This window comes from Sapajus apella, unplaced genomic scaffold (assembly GCF_009761245.1).
Source record: "Sapajus apella isolate SASKATOON/1434 unplaced genomic scaffold, GSC_monkey_1.0 scaffold21, whole genome shotgun sequence".
Taxonomy (NCBI): Eukaryota; Metazoa; Chordata; class Mammalia; order Primates; family Cebidae; genus Sapajus; species Sapajus apella.
In genome coordinates, this window is record NW_022436961.1 from 25,257,416 (window position 1) to 25,279,676 (window position 22,261).

Below are 22,261 nucleotides of genomic sequence, written 5' to 3' on the forward strand. Positions count from 1 at the left end.
AAAAAAAAAAAAAAAAAAAAAAAAAAAAAAAAAAAAAAAATTCTAGATAAAGCTGGAAATGTTTCTGAAAAATGCCTTCTATTCTTTTTAAAATATCTGAGGAAAACAACCCAAAAAGCCAAAGGATCGAGGAAACATTCTTCCCACTTTTTTTTTTTTCTGAGATGGAGTTTTGCTCTTGTCGCCCAGGCTGGAGTGCAATGGCACGATCTTGGCTTACTGTAACCTGTGCTTCCTGGGTTCAAGCAATTATCCTGCCTCAGCCTCCTAAGTAGCTGGGTAATATTACAGGTGCCTGCTAATTTTTGTATTTTTAGTAGAGAGGGGGTTTCACCATGTTGATCAGGCTGGTCTCAAATTCCTGACCTCGGGTGATCCACCTGCCTAGGCCTCCCAAAGTGCTGGGATTATAGGCATGAGTCACTGGGCCCAGCCCCACTTCCCCCTCTCTCTCTTAAAGCTGTTGCATTGTCAGGAAGTCAAGGAGCTGAGTGGACTCAGTGGCCAGCCCTGGGCAGAACTAGGTCTGGAATCCCCGCCCAGTGATGCCCCTGATTCATGCACGCAGAGCAGAGCTGGGGTAGATGATGCCAAGAACACCATGGCCTTGGCTGGGTGTGATGCCTCATGCCTGTAATCCCTGTGCTTTGGGAAGCTGAAGCAGGAGGATCTCTTGAGCCCAGGAGTTCGAGACCAGCCTGGACGACATAGCAAGACCCCATTCCCCCTCAAAACTATTTAATAAAGAACAGCAGGTCTCCATGCCCCTCTGGGCCTGTGGTCCCTGCTCTGGCACATATCCCTCCTCATTGTTCCCTGCAGGGACTGGGAGAGGGGCACAGTCAGCCTGGTCCACATCGGGAGACTGGTGATCTTTGAACCTTAGAGAAAGTGAGTGTCTTGGACCCCATCTGGATCTCTGGAGTCCTGACGCAGCCTCTGGAATGTAAGATTCAAAGATCCACCAGAGCACTGTGAAAGTAATGTAAGTTTCTGAAAGAAAGGTCATCTTTTTTAGAGTAACTGGGGATTTTCCACCTTGCAGGGGAGCTCAGGAGATTGCACACTCAGGAAAAGCAACCTTCCATTCCCCTCAATTGTCCGGATCAGTGGTGCTCACAGTGTGGGTCTCCAGCATCACCTGGGAATTCCAGGGGTACACATTTTCAGGTCTCGCCCAGCCCATGAATCAGAGGCTGGAGGTGGGGCCCCGCGGCCTGCAGCACAGTAAGCCCACCCACAACGGTGATGCCCGCCCCGTGTGAAGACTGCTGTGGCCGTCAGGCTCGCCTCCCCCCGCAACCAGCACCACTGCTCTCCAGAGGTGCTGTCTCTGCCCACATCCACTCCTGACTGAGGACAGTAATCCTAGGTTTCCGTAGTCACCCATCGAACCCTGGTTTCTCTGCTGGAAAACTACGCTTTCCACAGCCACAGATGGCGCCTCATGGACCCCTGATGCCCTTCTTGGTTCTGGAGCAAGCCGCTGTGAACACAGCACAACCTGGTTTCATTTATGCTCTGACAATGCAGCTGTCTGTAGAAGCAGGAAGGAAAGGAAGCAATGGGTCACAGCAGCTCCAGAACTGGAAAGGCAGTGGGGGCCGATCAAGAAAAATGCAACCCAAGTAACTCAGACCTGAAATAACTAGAAAACAAACAACTGCACACAAACTCCCAAATCCGGTCCTTGGCTTGTGACACACAGTTTGGCAACACTAGGGGCCAGGAGCAAGGTGCATGCTCAGACCAGCCCACGACCCAGGAATTAGCACTGGCATGAGAATTTATGGCACAGACCAAGACGGCCACAGTCCCTGCACAAGCAGTCAGCACTCACCAGGGCATAGTGGTGCCAGCGGCGGCTCCCAGGGAAGGAATGTTTTCCTTTTGTGATCAGTGCTTGGTAGGAAAGGTGTGTGTTTACACATCAGTAACTGGCTGAGGCTTAGGAGCTGGCATAAAATGGGAACAAATTCAAATAACTGCCTCCATTAGGGACATTTCAAGTGTTTTCCTCTTAACTGCAGCACCAAGTAGGAGCCAGCTGGTCCTTAAATTCCACCCTTAGGTGCCCACTGCCCTATGGCTCTTTGAATGGTGTCAGGAGACAGTGACACTGCCCCCCATTTGCACTAGGCTCATAGACAGCCAAGCCAAGAGTGGACAGGTCAGGGTTTGCTGTGGAGACAAGGCCCTGGGCTTGAGAAGAGGAGCTGAACTCTTCCTCCTTCATCAAATGGACATGTCAGTTTCCTCTTTCATAAAACGGGCAGGTCATGTGCCCTGTCAATCTCAAGGGTAGAAGAGCTCATGTAGGTAAAATTTCTTCACAACTGTAACAGCATTATTCAGCAGCTGGAGTGGCTGAGGGGACTGAAGATGGCTCCTCCCCCATCCTGCTGGCTCTCCTGCACCTGTGGTCAGTGTGCACAGCCTCTGGGCCTCCACGCTTGCGGTCCACGGCCTCTGGGCCTCCACGCTTGCTGTCTACGGCCTCTGGGCCGCCACACTTGCTGTCCACTGTGTTTCAGGCCCTCTTTCCTTGGCTCTACTTGTGTGGGTTACTCATTCTTTTAGGACTCTGCCCAAGGGACACCTCCCCAGAAAGGCCTCCCAGGACCCGGTCAATCTCTACCTCCTGACTGTTCTTGACAGTGTTTGCCATGACGTGTCATTATACCTATCCTCTTGGATCTCTTGCGGGCCTTCCTCCTAGAACGTAAACTCTCATTTTGTCTTGCTGTTGACTCTCTAGCACTGAGAGTGCCTGGCACAGGTGGGTTCTCAGTCAGTATCTGTTGAATGAGAGGAAGTGAGCAGTCCTGGCCAGACCTAAGTCTCTTTCAGGTCCCCATCCCAGTGTGGTATATAGACATGTCACTCCCACTGAACCCAGGTAAGGAGCAGTGGAGGTCAAACCAGTCAGGGAGGCTTGCTGCCGACGATGACGGTGACAACAGGAGCTGACATCCCCTGAGAGCTGACCCATGCCAGGCCATTCTCAGTGCTTCACGTTGCTCAAGTGGCTTCATCTTTAACACCAGCCCGTGTCACTTGGGCTGGCATTCCCTGTGCCTGCTTCCCAGGTGGAAAACTGAGGTGGAGCTTAGCCAGCTGTCCAGGGATGTGCACGGAGCGCTGAAGCCACTGATCAACCTTTGGTCAAGTGCTCGCTGCTCTGCAGTGGAAAAGCCAAGGCCTTGGAGAAAGAAGCTCAAGGAGCAGTTCTCCACCTCTCCCGGCTACTTGTCGCCTCCTTCCTGGGACGTGAACTGTGACAAGGGCTCTGGAAGCTCCCTTATCCCAGACCTGCCTGTGGCTCTGGGCTCCCGGGCCTTGTTCCTCCTTGTTTCAAACAAGAACTCTCCAGCCAAGAAACCTCCCCAAGGGCCTGAGCTGTTTCCCGGCACCTGCTGTTTCCCCCACCTCCCATGGACCTCCCAGTGCCCTTTGTTATGACGGAATTATCTGGGGCATTTCTGGCCTTACACTTTTACCCAACCTCCTGTTTCCACACACCACAGCTTCCATTCCTGTTGCCAGTGGAGCGCCCAGCCCAGCAGGCCAGGGAGTCTTGTTTCTGCAGGAGGGAATGTGCTTCCCTTTCCCTCTGGACAGCCTGAGATGGCGGCCCAGATTCTGAGGCAATGGAGACATCTACTACCAGAAGCTTCCACCAGCTGCAGTACTGCCGACTAGAATCCCAGGAGAGCCTTGCCTGGGCACCCACATCCAAAGTGCGGTGGTGCGAGCTCTGTGGGAAGTAGGATCTGACTAGTGAGGAGTGACTGTCCTTAGGCCGCTTCTCAGGACACTGGGTACGCATCCTCTGAGTGCAACGACGTCAGTTAGCCCTTGGGGGGCTGAGGGAGGGTGCCCACCTCTGCCTCACCTGCCCAGCCAGTGCTGCGGGTGGAAAGCCACCTACCCAGGTCAGCGTCGGTGCTCTTCTTCATGTCTTTCTGCAGCCTCCGGGTCTGCTCTTCCAGCCTGCAAGGCAGGGGACAGGCTGCTGGGGATCCCCCTTCCCTTTCCCTAACTGAGGGAAGCCCAGATACTCTGGAGGGCCTGCCAGGGAGGAGGAGAAGGGGTCCTTCCCCATGGGGACATCTCCTGCTGTCTGAAGTGCCGCTACACCCAAAGGCTTTCAGTGAATGACTCTCGTGTGGTCACTGCTGGGGAACGATTCCAGCAGCCTGGTGACCCGAGCTGCCCTCTGCTTCTAGGGTGCTCACGGGGCAGCCCAGGGAAGGGCGGTGGGCAGACAGGCGAGAGTTGGCAGGGGGCCCTTATCCCTCCTGCCTCCCACCTCAGCCTCCCGGGGTTGACACTCACTGCTGGAGTTTTCCATATTCCCTTTCAAAGTCTCTCTCCACCTGCAATGAGAGAGATAACTCAATTAATGGAGAAATGACAGTACGGTGGAAAAAAACCTCCCAGCCTCTTGAAACTCTCTCTACACCCTGCCCCAGTCCGCAGAAAACAACAGGGTCCAGTTCACACAAGCACCAACAGATCGCTCCTGACATGGTATTCCTGTGTTCCCAAGTTAATGAAGTGTTTGATTGAGGGAAGAAGGCTCCCCTCCCAGAGGGGCCAGCCAGGCAGGTGGCAGTGCACCGTGGCTCTGTTCTTCCCAGCTGGGAGCAAGGCACTCGCTGTGTGCCCTCCTCACCCCAGGCTGGAGGTGGTCAGGGTGCTCAGAATGTGACTGGATCCCATCCAGGGAGGCAGCAGGGTGCAGAGGAGAGGGCGGGTCTGGAGTCGGGGGCTGTCTGCTTTTCCTACTTTCCAGGTCCACGCAGGGCGCCTCCTCTCCTACCATGCCCTCCTCTCAGGGCCACCTGCCCCTGCTGGGCTCGGGGTGGGTCAGGAACAAGCAAGCTCCTGTGCTTTGTGACTGGGATGCATCAAACACAGACACTATGACTACTGACTCAGGCAGGCTCTCTGCATTCCCAACCAGACAGCGACTCTCGAGAGCCAGCAACACTGAAACCAAATGGGTGAGTCCTGAACCTGGGGCTGCACTTGCAAGTTAAGGAATCTAGTACTTTCTTCTAATGCCTAGACTTCACTATCTGTAAAAACGGGCCTCAGAATGGGTCTCTTGTGGGCATGGAACGGGAAGTAAATGGTATCAAGAGGCAAAGACGGAGGCTAAGCTAGAGGCCAGTCCTTCCTTCTCTCCCTGGCCAGAGCAGTAGACGTCAGGGGCCAGCTTCTGGGCTTCTTGCTCTGAGCAGTCAAAACCACTAACTCACATTCACAGAGCCCTCACTGTGTGCTTTACAAGAATGGAGTTCTCTACACTCATCTCCAAGACAGGCATGACTATCAGGTAACAATACTGAGGTGGTCACTGGGACACAGGTTATATACCCGGGCCAAGGTCAACCCATTGGTGAAGGGCAGAGTTGAGCACAGTGGGAATGGAACCCAGGCAGCCTGGCTCCACAGCCTGCATTCATAACCATCACTCTCCTAGAAGGCATTTTCTGATGAATGAAAGCCTTGATCTAAGAAAGCAGTCTTCCTGGCTGCTCCCCGAGACTCCTGCCCCCAATAGCCCTAGATCCTGACTTCTGCTTATGCTACAGGCTGAGGGTCAGGCAGTACATATTTGCAGAAACTGTCAGAGCCAGGCTGTTCCCATCACTGCCATCCAGCAACAATGACCTGAGAGTGTTCTGAGCCCATCAACCCTAGCACTGCACATTTAGATTTAGATTAATTCAACATAGCCCTGGAATGACAAAACAGCAGTCATGTCACAAATGAGGAGCCTGAAGCCCAGAGAGGGAAGTGACTTCCCTAAGGACGCAGGACATTCTAGTGGCAATGCAAGGCTAGAATCCAGAGTCCTGGTTCAGGTCTTTTTGTTTCAAATGTAAACTATTCATTCCTACAAACATGTATTGAGCACGTATTAAGTGGGATGCATTCTGCCAGGACCTGGGGATACCCTGGTTGATTCAAACAGACATGGGCCCTGGTGGTGCACATAAACAACAGCTAGATACAAATCTGCTTGCTGATGGGCCTTTTGGATGGCAGCGATAAGGCCAGAGACAGTTGGACAGAGAGTCTGCTTAGCTCTGGCCTGCCCTGAGGGCATGACAACAGACTCCCTTGCATGGAGATAGCTGTACCTTCCTCATTTCAACTGTAAAATCTGGAAGCAGGGGAAAAAATGGTCTTTTACTTAATGATCGTGGCATCTAGTACCTTCTACAACACTGTAAAGTAAAATCCACCACTGGTGCCCCAGCCTCCCATCCTACAATCTTTCTTCCTCTTTTCAGCAGACTCTTTCCCCACCCAGGAACCCATTATTTTTATCATGACTTTCCTTAGGATCCAGCAAAAGCTACTCTTAAGAAAAAAATTCAAAATTCACTCCCACTAAAGCACAAATGCTTGATAAGCATTTAAAGTGCTGCCTGTCCCAGGGGATTTCCAGTTAGCAGGGAAAAAAAAGTCTCAGCTAAAGGAAGGGAAAGGCTCCACAGTGACTGCAGATGGAAATCTGCTTTGGTGTGAAGGAGCCTTGCCAGGGCCCTTGAAAGTCTGTACCTTGGTGTCAGCCCAGTTTTCTCCAGCAGGGCCACAGAAGAATGCAGTTTAGAGGCATGAGCAGAGATAGGTAAGATATGAACTCTGATGCTAGTTGTGGAGCCTTGATAACACTGAGGACTTTTTTTTTTTTTTTTTTTTGAGACAGGGTTTTGCTCTATTGTCCAGGCTGGAATGCGGTGGTGCCATCACAGCTCACTGCAGCCTTGACCTTCTGGCCTCAAGCAATACTCCTGTCTCAGCCTCCTGTGTAGCTGAGACTATAGGAATATGCCGCTATGCCTGGCTAATTTTTAAATTTTTGTAGAGACGGGATCTTACTATACTGCCTAGGCTGGTTTTGAACTCCTGGCCCCAAGTGATCCTTTTGCACTGGCCTCCCAAAGTGCTGGGATTACAGGTGTAAGCCACCTCACCCAGCCAACTTTAGGTGGCTTACAAGAAAATAGTTGACAATAATATCTACCTCAGTGGCTCCTTCTGAGGATTAAGAGGCAGTGTACAAGACAGCAAGGTGCCTGGCCCACGGCAGTGCTCACTAAATGTTAGTTTCTGTGTTTTTCTCCTGCTCACTGGGGTTCTGGGAAGACCAGAGCAATCTGGGGCTGCAGACTGGGCTATAAACCTGTTCGCAGAGAGGAGAAGCTGCCCCAAGCACACAGGAAGCTGGCAGCTAGGGAAACCCTGATGTTGGCTAAGGGTGGAGGCCCATGCCTAGGTGCTGTAACAGTGCCCTAGCTCCCTTTGCTAAACACATTTTTCTTCTTTTTTTTGAGATAGAGTTTCACTCTGTCACTCAGGCTGTAGTGCGGTTGCACAATCTCGACTCACTGCAACCTCTGCCTCCCAGGCTCAAGCAATTCTCATGCCTCAGCCTCCCAAGTAGCTGGGACTCCAGGAGTGAGCCACCACACCCGGCTAATTTCTGAAAAAAATTTTTTTTTGGTAGAGATGGGGTTTCACCATATCGTCTAGGCTGGTCTTAAACTCCTGGCTCAAGTAATCTGCCTGCCTTGGCCTCCCAAAGTGCTAGGATTATAGGCATGACCCACCGCACCCAGCCGACACATCTTTTGTCTAACCTTGTAGGATATGACAGCTGAGCAGCATCTTCACTTATTAAACGTATTTCTTTCCAGAAAGAGAAAATTAAAACGAAGCACTACTTGGCCCAAACCAAGCTCATCTAGAGATCCAGAACACACAGGAGGTACTCTCTGGGAGGGGAGCTGAGAGTTTGCTAAACCCTGGGGCCCCAGTCTTTGGCTCCCTTCCTCTCTTTTGCAATCCCCCAAGTGTGCCGGTGTGTGTGGGATGTCAGAGAACACCTTGTCTCCCTGGCTGGGGACTGCTTGGACTTGCACCGGGAGGGACTTCAGGTTTTTCGCTAGGTTGGAAGACTCTGGAAGCTGAGGAGCTTGAGGTCTCACAATGGAGCCGAGGAGCAGGTCAGGGGCGGGAGTATGCTCTTTCTACTTGGTGCCACTGAAGGCCATCTGACAGCCTGAGAGGAGTTCAGAAACATCTCACCTCCCCTGCTGCCAGCGGCCAGGATGGGTGGTTTCTCTAGCTCACTGCTCCGAGAGCTCTCTCCTCCGCTGGGGAAAGATGCACAGGGACACTGCCAGAATTCTAGCCTCTCAGATAATGGCTAAGGGACTAAAGGGACACACTGGAGCCTCATTCCGAGGAAAAGAGCCAGACAGAAAAGATCTGAACATCTTTGAATGCTTGATGCCTTTGCCAAAAAGGCAATTGGACCCCAGTCAACAATGCAAGTGTAAACACATGTGCATGGACCATCAAGAGGATCAGGGCAGGCTGGGCCAGGCTGGCGAGGTTAGTGCAGGGAGAACCAAGGCCCAGACGACTACCCTTGGCCACGTCCTGCATTCATTCTCCAAGGCCCAGGGTGGGAGGAAGGGACTGTGCTATTCCCTGCTCAACTGGCAGTGCCCAGGTCAGGCCCTGGCACAGAGTGGAAACCCAGTATTTACTAAGTGAATGAACAGGCTGAGTTCCCACCCCAACTTATGCTCATGAAGTGAAAAGGGAAACTGGCAGGCAAGGCCGGGGCTCTGATCCCAGGGCTGAGGTGCATTTGATCAGAATCTGAGAAGCTCAGAGTCGCAGCACTGTGGGAAGCTCCTCCTTCAAGGGATGTTCTGGGTGGAATGTGGGCTCCCTGAAGGTATGTTCTAGCAGGATTAAGCAGGATTAATGAGGCTGAGGGCCCTACCGCCTGGCAGGTGAAAATCCTTCTCCAGTGGAGAGACTTTGTGTGGCCAGACTCTCTTTGCCTTGACTTCGCAGAGCATCCACCTGGCTAGGAACCTTGGTGTGTGTGTTCCTTGTGTTTAAGACCCAGAGTAACCCCTGATTCAGACGGACACAAACAGCAAAGCTTCAAAGACCTCTTCTATCCTCCCTGGTTATGCAGGAAGTTACGGAGGCTTCTTTTCAGGCTAAGATGCTCCAGCCACTCTATGGTACCCGGGAAGCAGGAGGGTACTGGGTGGAAGATTAGGATTGGGATGGTGGGGGGCTTTTTTCCCTCCATCTCAGTTCCAATGGTCAGCCCCAGCAGAAACAAGCCATTACAGCCAAAGCCCTGACAATAAGGGAATTTGTGTGAATAACCTGGGCAAAGGAGAACACTGAGGGTAGGGACACAATGCTTTCTTTGTGCCTGATAGTTGGGTGCCTTGAGCCAAAAACCTCCTGAAACTCCCTGAAGACAACATGAGCATTTCTTCCCATGACAGGGGTTCCATGACTTCCAATAACCCAAAGAGCCACAGCTGCTCCCCTCCCTGAAAGTGCCTGGGCATGAACAACAGAACACGTCACTGCTGTTGAAGGGCAGCTGCCAGGGATGCTGAGACAACTGCGCAGCCCAGGCCTGTTTTGGGGGCTGGAAGGAGGCAGTGGGTGGGGAATGAGACTGAAGAGGCAGGGTCTTGCTAATTCTAATTCAGTGCCTCTGGGGAGCAGAGGGATACAGGCCAGGGAAGCAAATAACTCTACTCCAAGCTGTAGTTCAGCTGTGATTCCTTGTGAGAGATCAAAGGCCCCACTGACTTTGCTGCGTTGTGAAATCTGGCTGCCTGCGACAGGCTGAGTCCCTGATGGTTCATAAACAGGGTCAAGTCAACCAGATTCCTGTGATGTCATTAACTGGGGTCTTATTTTGTGCCAGGCACTGTGTTAGGTGCTTTCAAGGTGCTACCTTGTCTGAGCCTCAAGTAACATCTGTGACACAGGTACTGTCATTATCCTCACTTTACAAATAAAACAAAGGCTGAAGAGGTTGAGGAACTTGCCGAAGGTCACAGATGGCACATGGCAGAGCCAGGATGGGGACCCAGGCTGCCAGCCTCCTGAACCTGTTTCTTGACCCCTACCTGATCCCATGTATCTGGGAGAGCAGATACCGTAATCAGAGGACCACAATTCCATCTCCAGCGAGACAGATGCGAGGAAGGAAGAGGGATGCCCTGAGTGCATCTGCCCTCCCCGCGAGTCCTTGCCACTCCTTAGATGAATGTAGCCAGAGGTTTTGCCGCCAACAAACTGGCAAAGCAGCTCGTTTGCCTACACTTTCTGTGGAGAACAAAGTCCATTTCGATAAAAGTTGGGGTGCTGGGAGGGTTTTTGTTTGCTTGTTTGTAGCAAGCATTCAGAACAACAGACCCCTCTTGAAACCACTTCCCTTTCAGATCTGTCATGGATTAAACTCTGGAGACTCAAAGCCACACCTTCCCACTTCCTGCAGCCGGCTAGGGCCCAACATGTGCACACCCAGATTCTTTGGACTTCAGCTGAGAGCCTCCACAGATGGTCAGCCTCTGCATGGGAGATCAACGCTGAGTTGGTCAGCAACCTGCCTCTGCGTGAAGCAGAGAGGCCCCCTACATTTTTTAAACAGACAGGGTCTCAGTCTATCACCTAGGGTGGAGTGCAGTGGTGCAATTATAGCTCACTGTGGCCTTGAACTCCTGTGCTCAAGCGATCCTCCTGCTTTAGCCTCCCAAGTAGCTGGGACTACAGGCACTCTTTTTTTTTTTTTTTTTGTAGAGCTGGGGTCTCACTTTGTTACCCAGGCTGGTCTCAAACTCCTTGTTTGAAATGATCCTCCCACCCTGGCCTCCCAAAGTGTTGAGATTCCAGGCCTGAGCCACTGCACCCAGTCAGGGAGCTTTTAACTTGCGCCTGTTTCAAGTGACCTAACTTTGGATTTGCCGGAGATGGAGCCATTGGTCAGATGTGTGCCAAACTTCTCACCAGACCGAAGCAATCTCTTTCCTGTGCTTCTGAGAGCTACGCCAAGGAGGGGAAAAAGCTAGTAAGACAAGGAGAACTGTCAGGGGCTGCGACGACAGACGAGGATCTCTGCTGCCAGCACAGCGCTGGACTTTCTGTAGCTGTCACGTCACAGGGGCGCTACAGTTGTCGTCTCCCATGTGAAAACCAAGAGACCTATTCAGATTTGTGGGTCAGGGGGTTGAAAAGGCTATTCTGCACTGGGATTCCAAAACACGGGGAGGGCTTCACAGCCCGGGGAAGCATAAGGCAAAGGAAAGAGTATTGGCCAGAGGCTCAAACCTGAGCTCTAACTCCAGCTTTGCCAGTGTGGGGTTTTTATAACTTGAGAAAGTCACTGCAACCTTCCATGGGCCTTGTTTTCCTCATCAGGAAAAATCAGGAGGTTGGACTAGTTGATCTCTATGAGCTTCCAGCTCTAACTTCCTAAGAATCTATGATTCTCTTCCTTTCCCATTCTGGAGATAAAATAGGGATGAAAAATTGGGGGGAGGTGAGAGGGGTGTTAACGGGTGGAAGGATCAATCTTCCCCTCCTGCTGAGTGACTCACGGCCAAGAATGCATTTGGAAGTTGGGAGAAACAGGCCAAGGGCACTGGGAAAAGCTTCTTGGTCTTTTCTGCAACTGAGTAACTGCCTGGGCAGTACCCTTGGTGGGGGGAGCTCTGTTTCAGGAATGCTCTTAGGAAAAATGTAGACCGCAAGCCAGTCCCTAGAGGTGGACTGTTCTGAAGCAGTACCTTTCTCTACCTTTTGGTAATCCACCTCTTCCACCTGCCCAAGGGCGGTGAAGAGCCCAGGCTAACCTTACTGGGGGAAATGTCCCGGGACAGCAGGCCCCTCTAAGCCCCAGTCTATGTGAGGTTGTGGATCCGCCTAAGTGGGAAGAGGCCCAGGTTGCTGTCTTCCCAGCCCCAAGATGTGTTGATTCAAAGCTTTGGTTCTATGCAAAGGCCATGTGATACAGAACTGAATCTCACAGCAAAACAATCGGGTTACTCACTGTTTTGGGCACAATCTGTTTCTTGGGCTGCCCAATCTTAAAAGGAATCCTGTAAGAGAAAGAGACAAAGGGGGATATTGTGAGAAGTGGGGAAGGATGCAGCTGAAAGTATCGGTACAGTACAGGCCACCCGCCCCCAGGAGGGCGAGGAAGCGTGGCCATGGCCTGCTACTTGGTACTTGGACCATGTGCCCTGGTGGGCGTGCAACCGTCAGCATCTGGGCTTGGTTCTGAGAAAGAGAGGTCCAACCATCTACAGTGTCAGATGCAGGTTGTTCTGCCTCAGAACATCTTTCCTACTGATAGTCTGTCATTTAAAGACAATGAAAAGGTGAGGGCAAGGAGTTTGAGGCCGCAGTGGGCTATAATTGTACCACTGTACTCTAGCCTAAGTGATATAGCAAGACCCTATCTCAAAAACCAACCAACGGGTGTGGTGGCTTGTGCCTGTAATCCTGGCACTTTGGGAGGTCGAGACATCAAGACCATCCTGGCCTACATGGGGAAGCCCTGTCTCTACTAAAAATACAAAATTAGCTGGGTGTGGTGATACACACCTACAACCCCAGCTACGCAGGAGAATCGCTTGAACCTGGGAGGTGGGGGTTGCAGTGAGCCAAAGTCGAGCCACAGTACTCAGAGTCTGCTGACAGAGCGAGACTCTGTCTCAAAAAAACAAAACAAAAACCAATCAACCAACAAACAACAATAAAACCTAGGGGTGGGGAGGAGAGGGGAGGGGAGGGGAGGAGGCTGCCCTTCGGCAGGTAACCACTGCACTGGGACTTCATTTCCTACTCCATAAAATGAGTGGATTAACTAGGTCATTTAGAAGCTTCCTTGAGGCACTGAGCATTCTATGATTCTCCGATTCCAGGAAGAAAAGCGGCCAGGCTAGAAAGTGCATCCCAATGGCTATGGAAAGGGTAGGCTCGATCTCAGGTAGTGAGTTGAGAATCCTTGGGATCAGCTCCGGCAGAGGGCTCTCAGCCAGCCATGGCTCAGAGCTCTCATCACTCTCCTTTTGGCTCTTCCATTCAAACCTCACGTTTCCACAACACACCAGACCCAGCCATCAGGCCCAGGTCCCACCCTTCCCTCCACACCCCCTTCTCCCTGAGCCTGCTTTCCTTTGGCCCAAACTGACCAACAAACTGTTGCTAAACCCAACGGTATAATTAACCACCGATAATGACCCCAGACAGCAATCCAGTAAAGGGGATGGGCCAGCCTGAGTCACAGTGGTTTAAATTTAATTTCTGGAGGACATCCTGTTTATTGTTAACCCAGCCCCATAATTTGAGTGTTAACCCTTTGGGGGCTAGCTGATTCGCATGGCTTCTGTAAATAAATAATTTCTGGCTACATAATAACCAGGGAGGAAAGGTAAGGTCTGGAACTGAAAAGGAAAAGAAAAAATGAAATTGTTGTTTTCCTTTCTCAGACCTAAAGAAGAAAAGTTCATGGGGAGATGTGTTCTGTCCCCACAGCCTGGTTACTTTTCCCATTCTTACTGATTAGAGCTGACGGACGTGATAGTTTTTGGACAGTGAGCAATTGCCCTCAAGGACCATTCTGGAGACAGTGCAAATGAGGTCCCGGTGGCAGTGCAAAAGACAGCCCGTATTCTGTGGGAAGTACACTGCAGTGGAAAGTGCTCTAGACCAGATATCAGAAAACCTGGCCTCTGCCTCCGACTCATTTTGTGATTTCAACAAATTGCAATCTCTCTGAAGCCCAGTTTCTTAAACTGCGAAACAATGGAGTTGGAATCCCTTCAGCTCATCTAAAACTGAAATTCCAAACTGCATCTCCACTCCAAGAATATGGGGAGTAGGATGAGAATGCTAAAGAAGTCTCAGAGTGGTCTTCAAAATGATTCTTGGAGTTTGGTACTGCAGACAAGGGACCAAGAAGTCAGAAACATAGATTCCATTATTTGCGGTGCTACAGCCTCCCTCTAAACCTTAATTTAGTAGCACAGTATTTTTAGAACTGTAAGTTACCATAGAAATTTTTTCCCCAGTTCAACCCTCTCCTTTTGTAGATGAGGAAGCAGATCCGGAGAGGTTTAGTGACAAGCCCAGGGTCACTCTGCTGGGTCACCAGAGAACCAGAAGAAGCAACCAGGGCCCCTGGTGTCCAGCCCAGTTTTCTCTCTGCTACCCACAGCTCAATACTCTTTTCACATGAATATGTTATAAAGTATGTGATCAAAATACCTAGTCTTGAAGTCCTACGGAATTCAAAGGGGCTCACTGTTCTTTAGGGTCTGGAAATGAACGGGGAGGATGTTCGTGCTGAACTGGGTGCTCTGGCACAATGAGAGTTTATGTACACCATGCAGATGTAACGGGTGTCTACTTGTATTTTCACCACAGATAAAATCACAGAGAATTATTATACTGTTCTGATTATTTTTCAACTCACCTGCTCAAAAGCCCTATTAGAACACTTAAAAAAAAATCCTTCATTTAAAAAGTTTTAAAGAAAAATTGTGAACAAAGTGTGTAGTTCGCATGCGGCCCACCCTGTTTCCCCTTTTATTAACACCTGATATTAGTGCGGTTCACTGGTCACAATCAATGAACCAACAGTGAGAGAGTCAAGACTATCCTTTCTTCAGATGTCCTCAGTTTTCCCCATGTCCTTTCTCAGTTCCAGCTTCCCACCCAGGTCACTACATCACCTTCAGTCGCTACGTGCCCTGAGGCTCTGCTTGGCTGTGACAGTGTCTCAATCACTCCCTGCTTTTGAGGACCATCCCAGTTTTAAGAAGTGCTGGTCAGGCACGCTATAGAATGCCAACTTGGATCTGTCTGAAGCTTTTCTTCTGACTAGACTGGAGTTACGGCTTTTGGGATAGAAGATCATAGAGCAGAAGAGCCATTCTCCCCAAGTCACACTCAGGGTCGACGATGTCAACATGCCTTACCCTGATGATGTGAGACTCTTGATCACCAGCTTCCTACTATAAAGTTACTCTCCCTTCCCCTTTTCCCTACTGCACTCCTTGGGAGGAAGCCATCACACAGAGCCCCATTTCTTATTTATTCAACCATTCAGTATCAGTATGGACTCATATTTATCTTATATTTTGGGCTATAATCCAATACATTATTTTGATGCTCAAACTGTTACAGCTTTGGCCACTGGCAGCTTTTTCAGTTGGCCCCGTGTCCCTCTGACATATCCACAACAACATATGTATGTACATGTGCGTGTTATTTCCTTACTTTCTGGCACTACAACATGTACCAAGTGCATCTTATGTATTTCCTGTTCCAGCCCTCGAATCACTGGAAGAACTTACATTAGTAATCAGTGTATCTCTGTAATATGGTCTCAACCTTACCTTTAATTCCTTTCCTATTCACTCAGTACAACTGCCATGATTCAGCCAAGTGGCTGTTCATTAATCCCCCAAATCTAGACTCTTTATGGTTTCCTGTCCCAAACTGGGACATTTTGGAGTACATGTCATCTGGACAATTTGGACTGCCCAGGGCAACTGGAACAAATGGCTACCCCCCAACAAGGAATGCTCTCTCTGCTCCCAGGAAAACTTCTCACCGTCTTTTAAATGTCTATGACTTACTGAGCATTTAAAAAATTCTACCCTCTACAGTTAATTACAGTTTATTCCCTTAAAAAGTATTCTCTATAACTCAATCAAGACAGTTGCAGGTGGGCAAAAAAAGAAAAAAGTATTCTCATGAGAAACAGTAACTTTAAAACAATTATTAAAGAAAAATATGCTCGCTGCAGAAACCTTGAGAAATAAAAGGGGACTGAGTGACTTGGGGAGGGGGGATGAGGGAGGAAAAGATGAGGTGGGGGGAAACCCAGCCATAATTTCGTATCTAAAAGATGGCCAGGGCTAATGTTTTAGTGTTGTTATTTGTATTTTTAAAATTTACATAAAGAAAAACTGAAGCAAATATGCCAAATGTTGGTAGTGGCTAATTTTGGGTGGTGAGAATATGATTACTGTTTTCTTCTTTGCACTTTCCGTATTTTTTTTTTTTCCAAATACACCAAAAAAAAAAAAAAAAAAAAAAAGTTGTTTTTTTCTTGACTACAAAAAATAGCAACTGATCAGTGTTAAAAACTTGGAAGACATAGAAAAACACAAAGGACAACACACACATACACCCCCAAAGGAAAAAACTGACAGTAATACCGATTCAGTGTGTACACGTGTGTGTGCATGTGTATGTGTAAATATTTGTGTAACTTTTAAATTAAAAAAGAAATATATATCAAGAATGGTTTTATATGAGAATGTATCATTTTCACTCTCCTCATTTTTAAGAGCTACAGAAGTAAAATGAGTGGGTCAGGTGTGTAATGAAAATGTACCACTTGTTTTATTTCTATAACCTCATCACTTAACTGCTGGTCATTTCATCTGTTTCAAAATTTTTCTATTATTAACAAAAGCTCTAACAGCTAAATCTTGGTGCACACCAAGGATTAGTCATACAGGATCAATTCTGTATACAGTGTTCAAGGCTTTGATACATTTTGCCAAACTGCCCTCCAGAGATTTAAACAGTTAACATTTTTTAAAAGATTGAAACAGTTTACATTTTGCTAACCACCCTTTGGTTTGTGTATCAGGGTTTTTTCCCTGGATTAGTGTCTGCCTTTCACTTTTCTACACGTTTGTGTTTCATGTACAGAAGCTTTTGATTAGTACAAAATCAAATCTACTAAATGTCTTTTCTTTTGTGATTTTTTTCTTTTGATATCAAACAGGATGACCTGCTTCCTCCACTCCAACAACTTGCAACTATTTACCTATATTTACTTTATTACTTGCATGGCTTCCTTTTGTTAAACTAAACTCTATTAGTATCAAAGTTATAGTGTGTGGGCCGGGCGCGGTGGCTCAAGCCTGTAATCCCAGCACTTTGGGAGGCCGAGGCGGGTGGATCACGAGGTCAAGAGATCGAGACCATCCTGGTCAACATGGTGAAACCCCGTCTCTACTAAAAATACAAAAAATTAGCTGGGCATGGTGGCGTGTGCCTGTAATCCCAGCTACTCAGGAGGCTGAGGCAGGAGAATTGCCTGAACCCAGGAGGCGGAGGTTGCGGTGAGCCGAGATCGCGCCATTGCACTCCAGCCTGGGTAACAAGAGCGAAACTCCGTCTCAAAAAAAAAAAAAAAAAAAAAAAAAAAAAAAAAAAAAAAGTTTTAGTGTGCATTGTCTAATAAGGCAACAAGATTTCTTACATAAAACGTTCCCAGGACTCCCTAATCTCATTTGCCAGAACCAACCACTTTCAACTCAACTGAATTTCTGGTATTTACCTTTCCACGTCTAAAGATAAATGCTTATATTGCTACCTGTAGATTGTTAGGTTTTTAGGCACTAAAACTCTATGTTAGCTATTGAATTTTTACTCCGGAAGATGAGGATTTAATTAAACAAAATATTGCTGGGTGTCCATCTCTCCCTCACGAAGCCACACTTGCAGCAGCTTCTTCTCAATACAGTTACATCATAACTTGGCTGGCTCACTATTTAGTCAACTACTAGGAGGATATTATGATTTTTCTTCCCTCCTGCCCTTGATAACCAGCAGATTGTTCCGCCTCAGTCAAAGCTTTAGAAGACTGCAGTTCCAGCCGATGTACTGAGTCACAAACTCATGAAAGTTTCCAAGTCAAAGCCCCAGCTACGCCACTCCCAAATTCCTGACCAACAGAAACTATTTATTGTTGTTTTCAGCCACTAAGTTGTGGGAGAATGTGTCATGCAGCAGTAAAACCTAATTAATAACATATATACTTTTTTACTTTCCTTAAAATTGATAACTGTCACTTTTCTTTCATTTGCTTAATTGCCTACATACTTATCCCCAATTCAATCTGTGGTCTAACTCTAATTTTGATACATTCATCATATCGGTTGTTCTCTCCCTTGCATCTTCTGGAACAGTCTGCTCTGTAGCTGCTGCCTCACTCCAACCTGGACTGGCTGCCTGCTCCCTGGCTGTGCGGCTCTCAAACCCAGCTCTCCCTTCACCAACTTTTCTGGGATTCCTTTGACTTATCTCTCATGATTTTTCCCCTGGTCCTTCTCTTTCTTGGTTTACCCCTCATTTTGGTGGAAACAAAGCATGTGGGAGATCATTTTCGAGACTTTGCATATCCTCAAAACTTTTTCTTCTACCTGCACGCTAGTTTGACTGGGTATAGAATTAAAGGCTGGACACAATTTCTGCCAGAATTTCAAAGGTGTTGCTTCACTGTCTTCTAACTTCCCAATACTGCTGCTGTGGGGAAGTCAGAAGCCACTCTGATTCTTATTCTTTATATACGACCTGTTTTTTTTTTAATGCAACCTTATAGGAATCTATGCTTGTCCTGGTGTTGCATAATTTCACAACAATGTAGGTCTATTTTCATCCACTGTGCTGGGTACTCATAGGACTGTTTCAATTTGCCAATTTATAATCTTCAGTTCTGGGATTAAACAATTTTGATTTCTTCTGTTTTCTGTTTCTTACTTCTGAAACCGTTACAATCTCGATGTTGGCCCTCCTTGGCTGATTCTCTAATTTCCATTTCTCAAATTTTATCTTCTTTTTTTTTTGAGATGGAGTTTTGAGACGGAGTTTCGCTCTCGTTACCCAGGCTGGAGTGCAATGGCACGATCTCGGCTCACCGCAACCTCCGCCTCCTGGGTTCAGGCAATTCCCCTGCCTCAGCCTCCTGAGTAGCTGGGATTACAGGCACGTACCACCATGCCCAGCTAATTTTTTTTTGTATTTTTAGTAGAGACGGGGTTTCACCATGTTGACCAGGATGGTCTCGATCTCTTGACCTCGTGATCCACCTGCCTCGGCCTCCCAAAGTGCTGGGATTACAGGCTTGAGCCACCGCGCCCGGCCCAAATTTTATCTTCTAATGCTTCTAACAAGTTTTTTTTCCCCACTTTTTCATTTTTGCTATCAGATTTTTAATTTCCAAGAGCCATTTTAAATTTTCAGGATGTCCTTTTAAAATGGTATCCTGTTTTTACTTCACGGATGCCTCATCTCTCTGAGGATCTTAACAACGGCTTTAATTAAAAAGCTGCTTCTTCCCTTTATAGTCTAAGTTTTCCTCCAAGTTGCTTTTTTCCCCCATTTGTCTTTATTTTTCACACTAAGTGCTTTCCTTGGATTTGTGGTAATTCTTGGTTGCCTACTCTCATATATGACTGGGAAACAAAAAGAGCTGACAAGAAGCTCTGAGCACACGAACCACGTTGATCTTCTAGGAAGGGCAATCTACAATCTGGCTGAACAGTTTTGTGGGGAACTCCCTGATGTCACTGTCTTTCTAGTCTTTTCTCTTGGGCAGGTAAAATTCTTTAAGGAAGATTCTTCCAATCTCCTACCATTCTGGGAACTTGGCAGTGGAAGAGCTTGCATGTGTGTGTTGGGTGTGCACAAGTGTGCCTATGTGGTGGGGAAGGGAAGGGGTGTGCCGTGGCACTCTGTGCGTTCGGATTCACTTCATCCTCCTGACTTCACTAGGGCAGTCCCACCCTCAGCTGTGCTTGCTGCCCTCTCAGAGGTGGGTTTGAAGTTTTTGCAATTTTGTATGCCCCATTTAAAAAATATAAAATTACAAATACGTATACAAATAGGCATGAAAATGAATATTCAGGCAGAGAAAAGAGCACAACAAATTCCAAGTTTTAAAAGCTAGCAAATGACACAAACGTCAGAAAATAATCGAGTATTTTTGTTAATCATCTGCCTAACACACCTCTATCTTGTCTCCCTACACTTTGGGCTGCTTAGTGTTTGGTTGCCTCTTCGTGTAACACAGAATTGGTAGCACCATTTTCTTAGAATAAAAAATGTAATTCCATCTTTCCTCTGGTATGATTGTTTGAAATTTGTTTTCTACTAGAAATTTGTTTTAGATGGTTTAGAAAGCCTTTTTTCAGCTTACTGGTAATATATACATTTTAGGGTTGTTGTAAAATTTAGAAAAATCTCATGTTTCCTCTGCAGATAAGCTAAGATGTCAGGGCACATTTCAAGATTTCTTGTACAGTGACTAATCTTACATGTTCTTTGAAGTAATAACAGTGACCAGTTCATCACTAATGTCTTTGTAGGAGGGCATATCTTGAGTTTTGTTTTCATTATGTCTTTCATGTTAAATCCATCAGAAATTTAAATGTTTTATCAATGTGTTCCTCTGATTTCCTCCTCCTCTTCGTTAACTGAGTTATCAAACCATCATCACCCCTATTTAAAATGGATCTCTTTCTTTTAATGGATTATTCACTTTTGGTACAATTTGAAAAAGTTTTGTTATGCTTTGCTTGATTTCAGAATGATTTCTATTGGTTTAAGCACTCACCTTATCATTTCTGTGTTTCATTATTTTTAAATCCAATTTTCCCCTTAGTTTTTAAGTAAATTTAAAATTGACCAAAAAAGGTAACCTTCACAGATTTCCTACTCAGGAGTTTGTAATTTCTTCTTATTAACATTTTCCAAAGATGTATTTACAAAGTACAGTTAAAACAGTATACTTCTAATTCACCCTCCCCTAGTTCCATCCCCCAAAAAAGCCTAGGCTACCCCAAGACTGCCTGACATGAGTGGTAGGACAAAGAAGAAAATGCAGGAATGAAGACGGAGGTTTTCCTGACTCAATGCAATACAAATACTTTATGTGTCAGTTTACCAAAACATAGGGATGCCTAGGGTCCGTTTCAGGGTCTTGGAAAGGTCCATTTAAGTCAGGGGCGCTGAGGCTTAACTTTTATGTTTCACACCTTAAATTCACCTTTGTGTCCCCTGGTACAAACTCTTTGGAGGTGGGGGTTGGGGTGGAGGGCTCTTCATTCTTCTGCTAGGATGGGGTGGGGATAGTCTCCCAGAGTTAGGGAGGCGATGTTAGGGTTCTAAGCCATTCATAAAGAGTTTGCAACCAATCACCCTGTTATCTTAGCCCTTGGTCTCACCCAACTTCTAGAGGTACTTAGTACCAACTCCCAAATCTTTGAGAATTCTGGGATGTAAGGTGGGATGGCTCTCGGTTTTCTCAAATGTCAGTTTGGGATTTGACTTCCTTGGAACTAAGTCAGTTACCTCATGTAACTGAACTCTAATTCCCAAATTTTGTTGTTGATGTCTCTTCTAGTCTCCCTGAACTATGGATTTATGTCTTAAAAAAATTGCTTTACTGTGCTTTTTGTAGGATTTGTGAGAGAGATAAATTAGATGTATGTATTCAATCTGTCATCTTTACTCAGAATCTGGTTTATTTTTAAATAACATACCATAACATTCACCCTTTTAAAGTGTACAATTTGGGGTTTTTAGTATATTCCCAGAAGTGTGCAAAAATCACTGCTATCTAGTTTTAGAACATTTTCATCACGCCAAAAAGAAACCCCACACCTATTAGCAAACAACTCCCCTCTCCCAGCCCTGGCAACCATTACTCTGCTTTGTCTCCATGGATTTGCCTTTTCTGGACATTGCACAGAAGTAGAATTATATTTGTACGTGGCCTTTTGTGTCGGCCTCCTTCACTTAGCAAAATGTTTTTGAAGGTCATCCATGTCGTAGCATGTATCGGTACTTCATTTTTTAATTTTTTTAATCACTGGATACTAGTCCACTGTATGGATTTACATTTTGTTTATCCATTTATCATTTTATCATTTGATGGACAATTGGGCTGTTTCCCCTTTTTGGGTATTAATGAATGTTGTGACAGACATTATGTTTAAGATTTTGTGTGGCTATGTTTTTACTTCTCTTGGGCATATACCTAGAAGCAACACTGCTGGGTTATATGGTCATTCTATGTTTAACCTTTGAGGATGTGCCAGACTGTTTTCCAAGATAATTATATCATTTTACATTCCCATCAGTGGTATATATGAGGGTTCCAACTTCTCCACATCCTTGTCGACACTTACTAAAGTCTTTTTCAATTTTAGCTATCCTAGTAGATATGAGGTAGTATTTCTGATTTGCATTTCTCTAATGACTAATGATGTTGAACATCTTTTCATGTGTTCATTTGTATATCTCTGGAGAAGCATCTTTTCTTTTTTTTTCCCCCCCCCCTGGTTATTTATTTTATTTTTTTTTTTTTATTTTTATTTTATTTTTTATTTTTTATTTATTTATTTTTTTCCCATTTATTTATTTTATTGCATTTTAGGTTTTGGGGTACATGTGAAGAACATGCAAAATTGTTGCATAGGAACACATGTGGCAGTGGAGAAGCATCTTTTCAAATTACTTGCCCATTCTAAAACTGTTTTATTATTGTTGTTGAGTTGTAGGAGTTCTTTGTATATTCTGGGTATTACCCCAT

The 22,261-nt window shown here is 46.7% G+C and overlaps 1 protein-coding gene across 5 annotated transcripts in view; it reads right to left on the reverse strand.

The window, feature by feature from the left end:
• The window catches only part of BIN3 (bridging integrator 3), a 50,070-nt gene that overhangs the window by 12,764 nt on the left and 15,045 nt on the right, over nt 1–22,261 (reverse strand). The window contains exons 2-4 of one of the 5 annotated variants that reach the window (XM_032288513.1): nt 11,906–11,954; nt 4,339–4,379; nt 3,896–3,993 (exon numbers count right to left, since the gene is read on the reverse strand). In XM_032288513.1, coding sequence (XP_032144404.1) covers nt 3,896–3,993; nt 4,339–4,379; nt 11,906–11,954 — 188 coding nt within the window. Of the gene's footprint in view, nt 1–1,840; nt 2,799–3,895; nt 3,994–4,312; nt 4,380–11,905; nt 11,955–22,261 lie in introns of those variants that run through there. The other 4 variants (XM_032288514.1, XM_032288517.1, XM_032288516.1 and 1 more) reach the window with 4 other exon arrangements.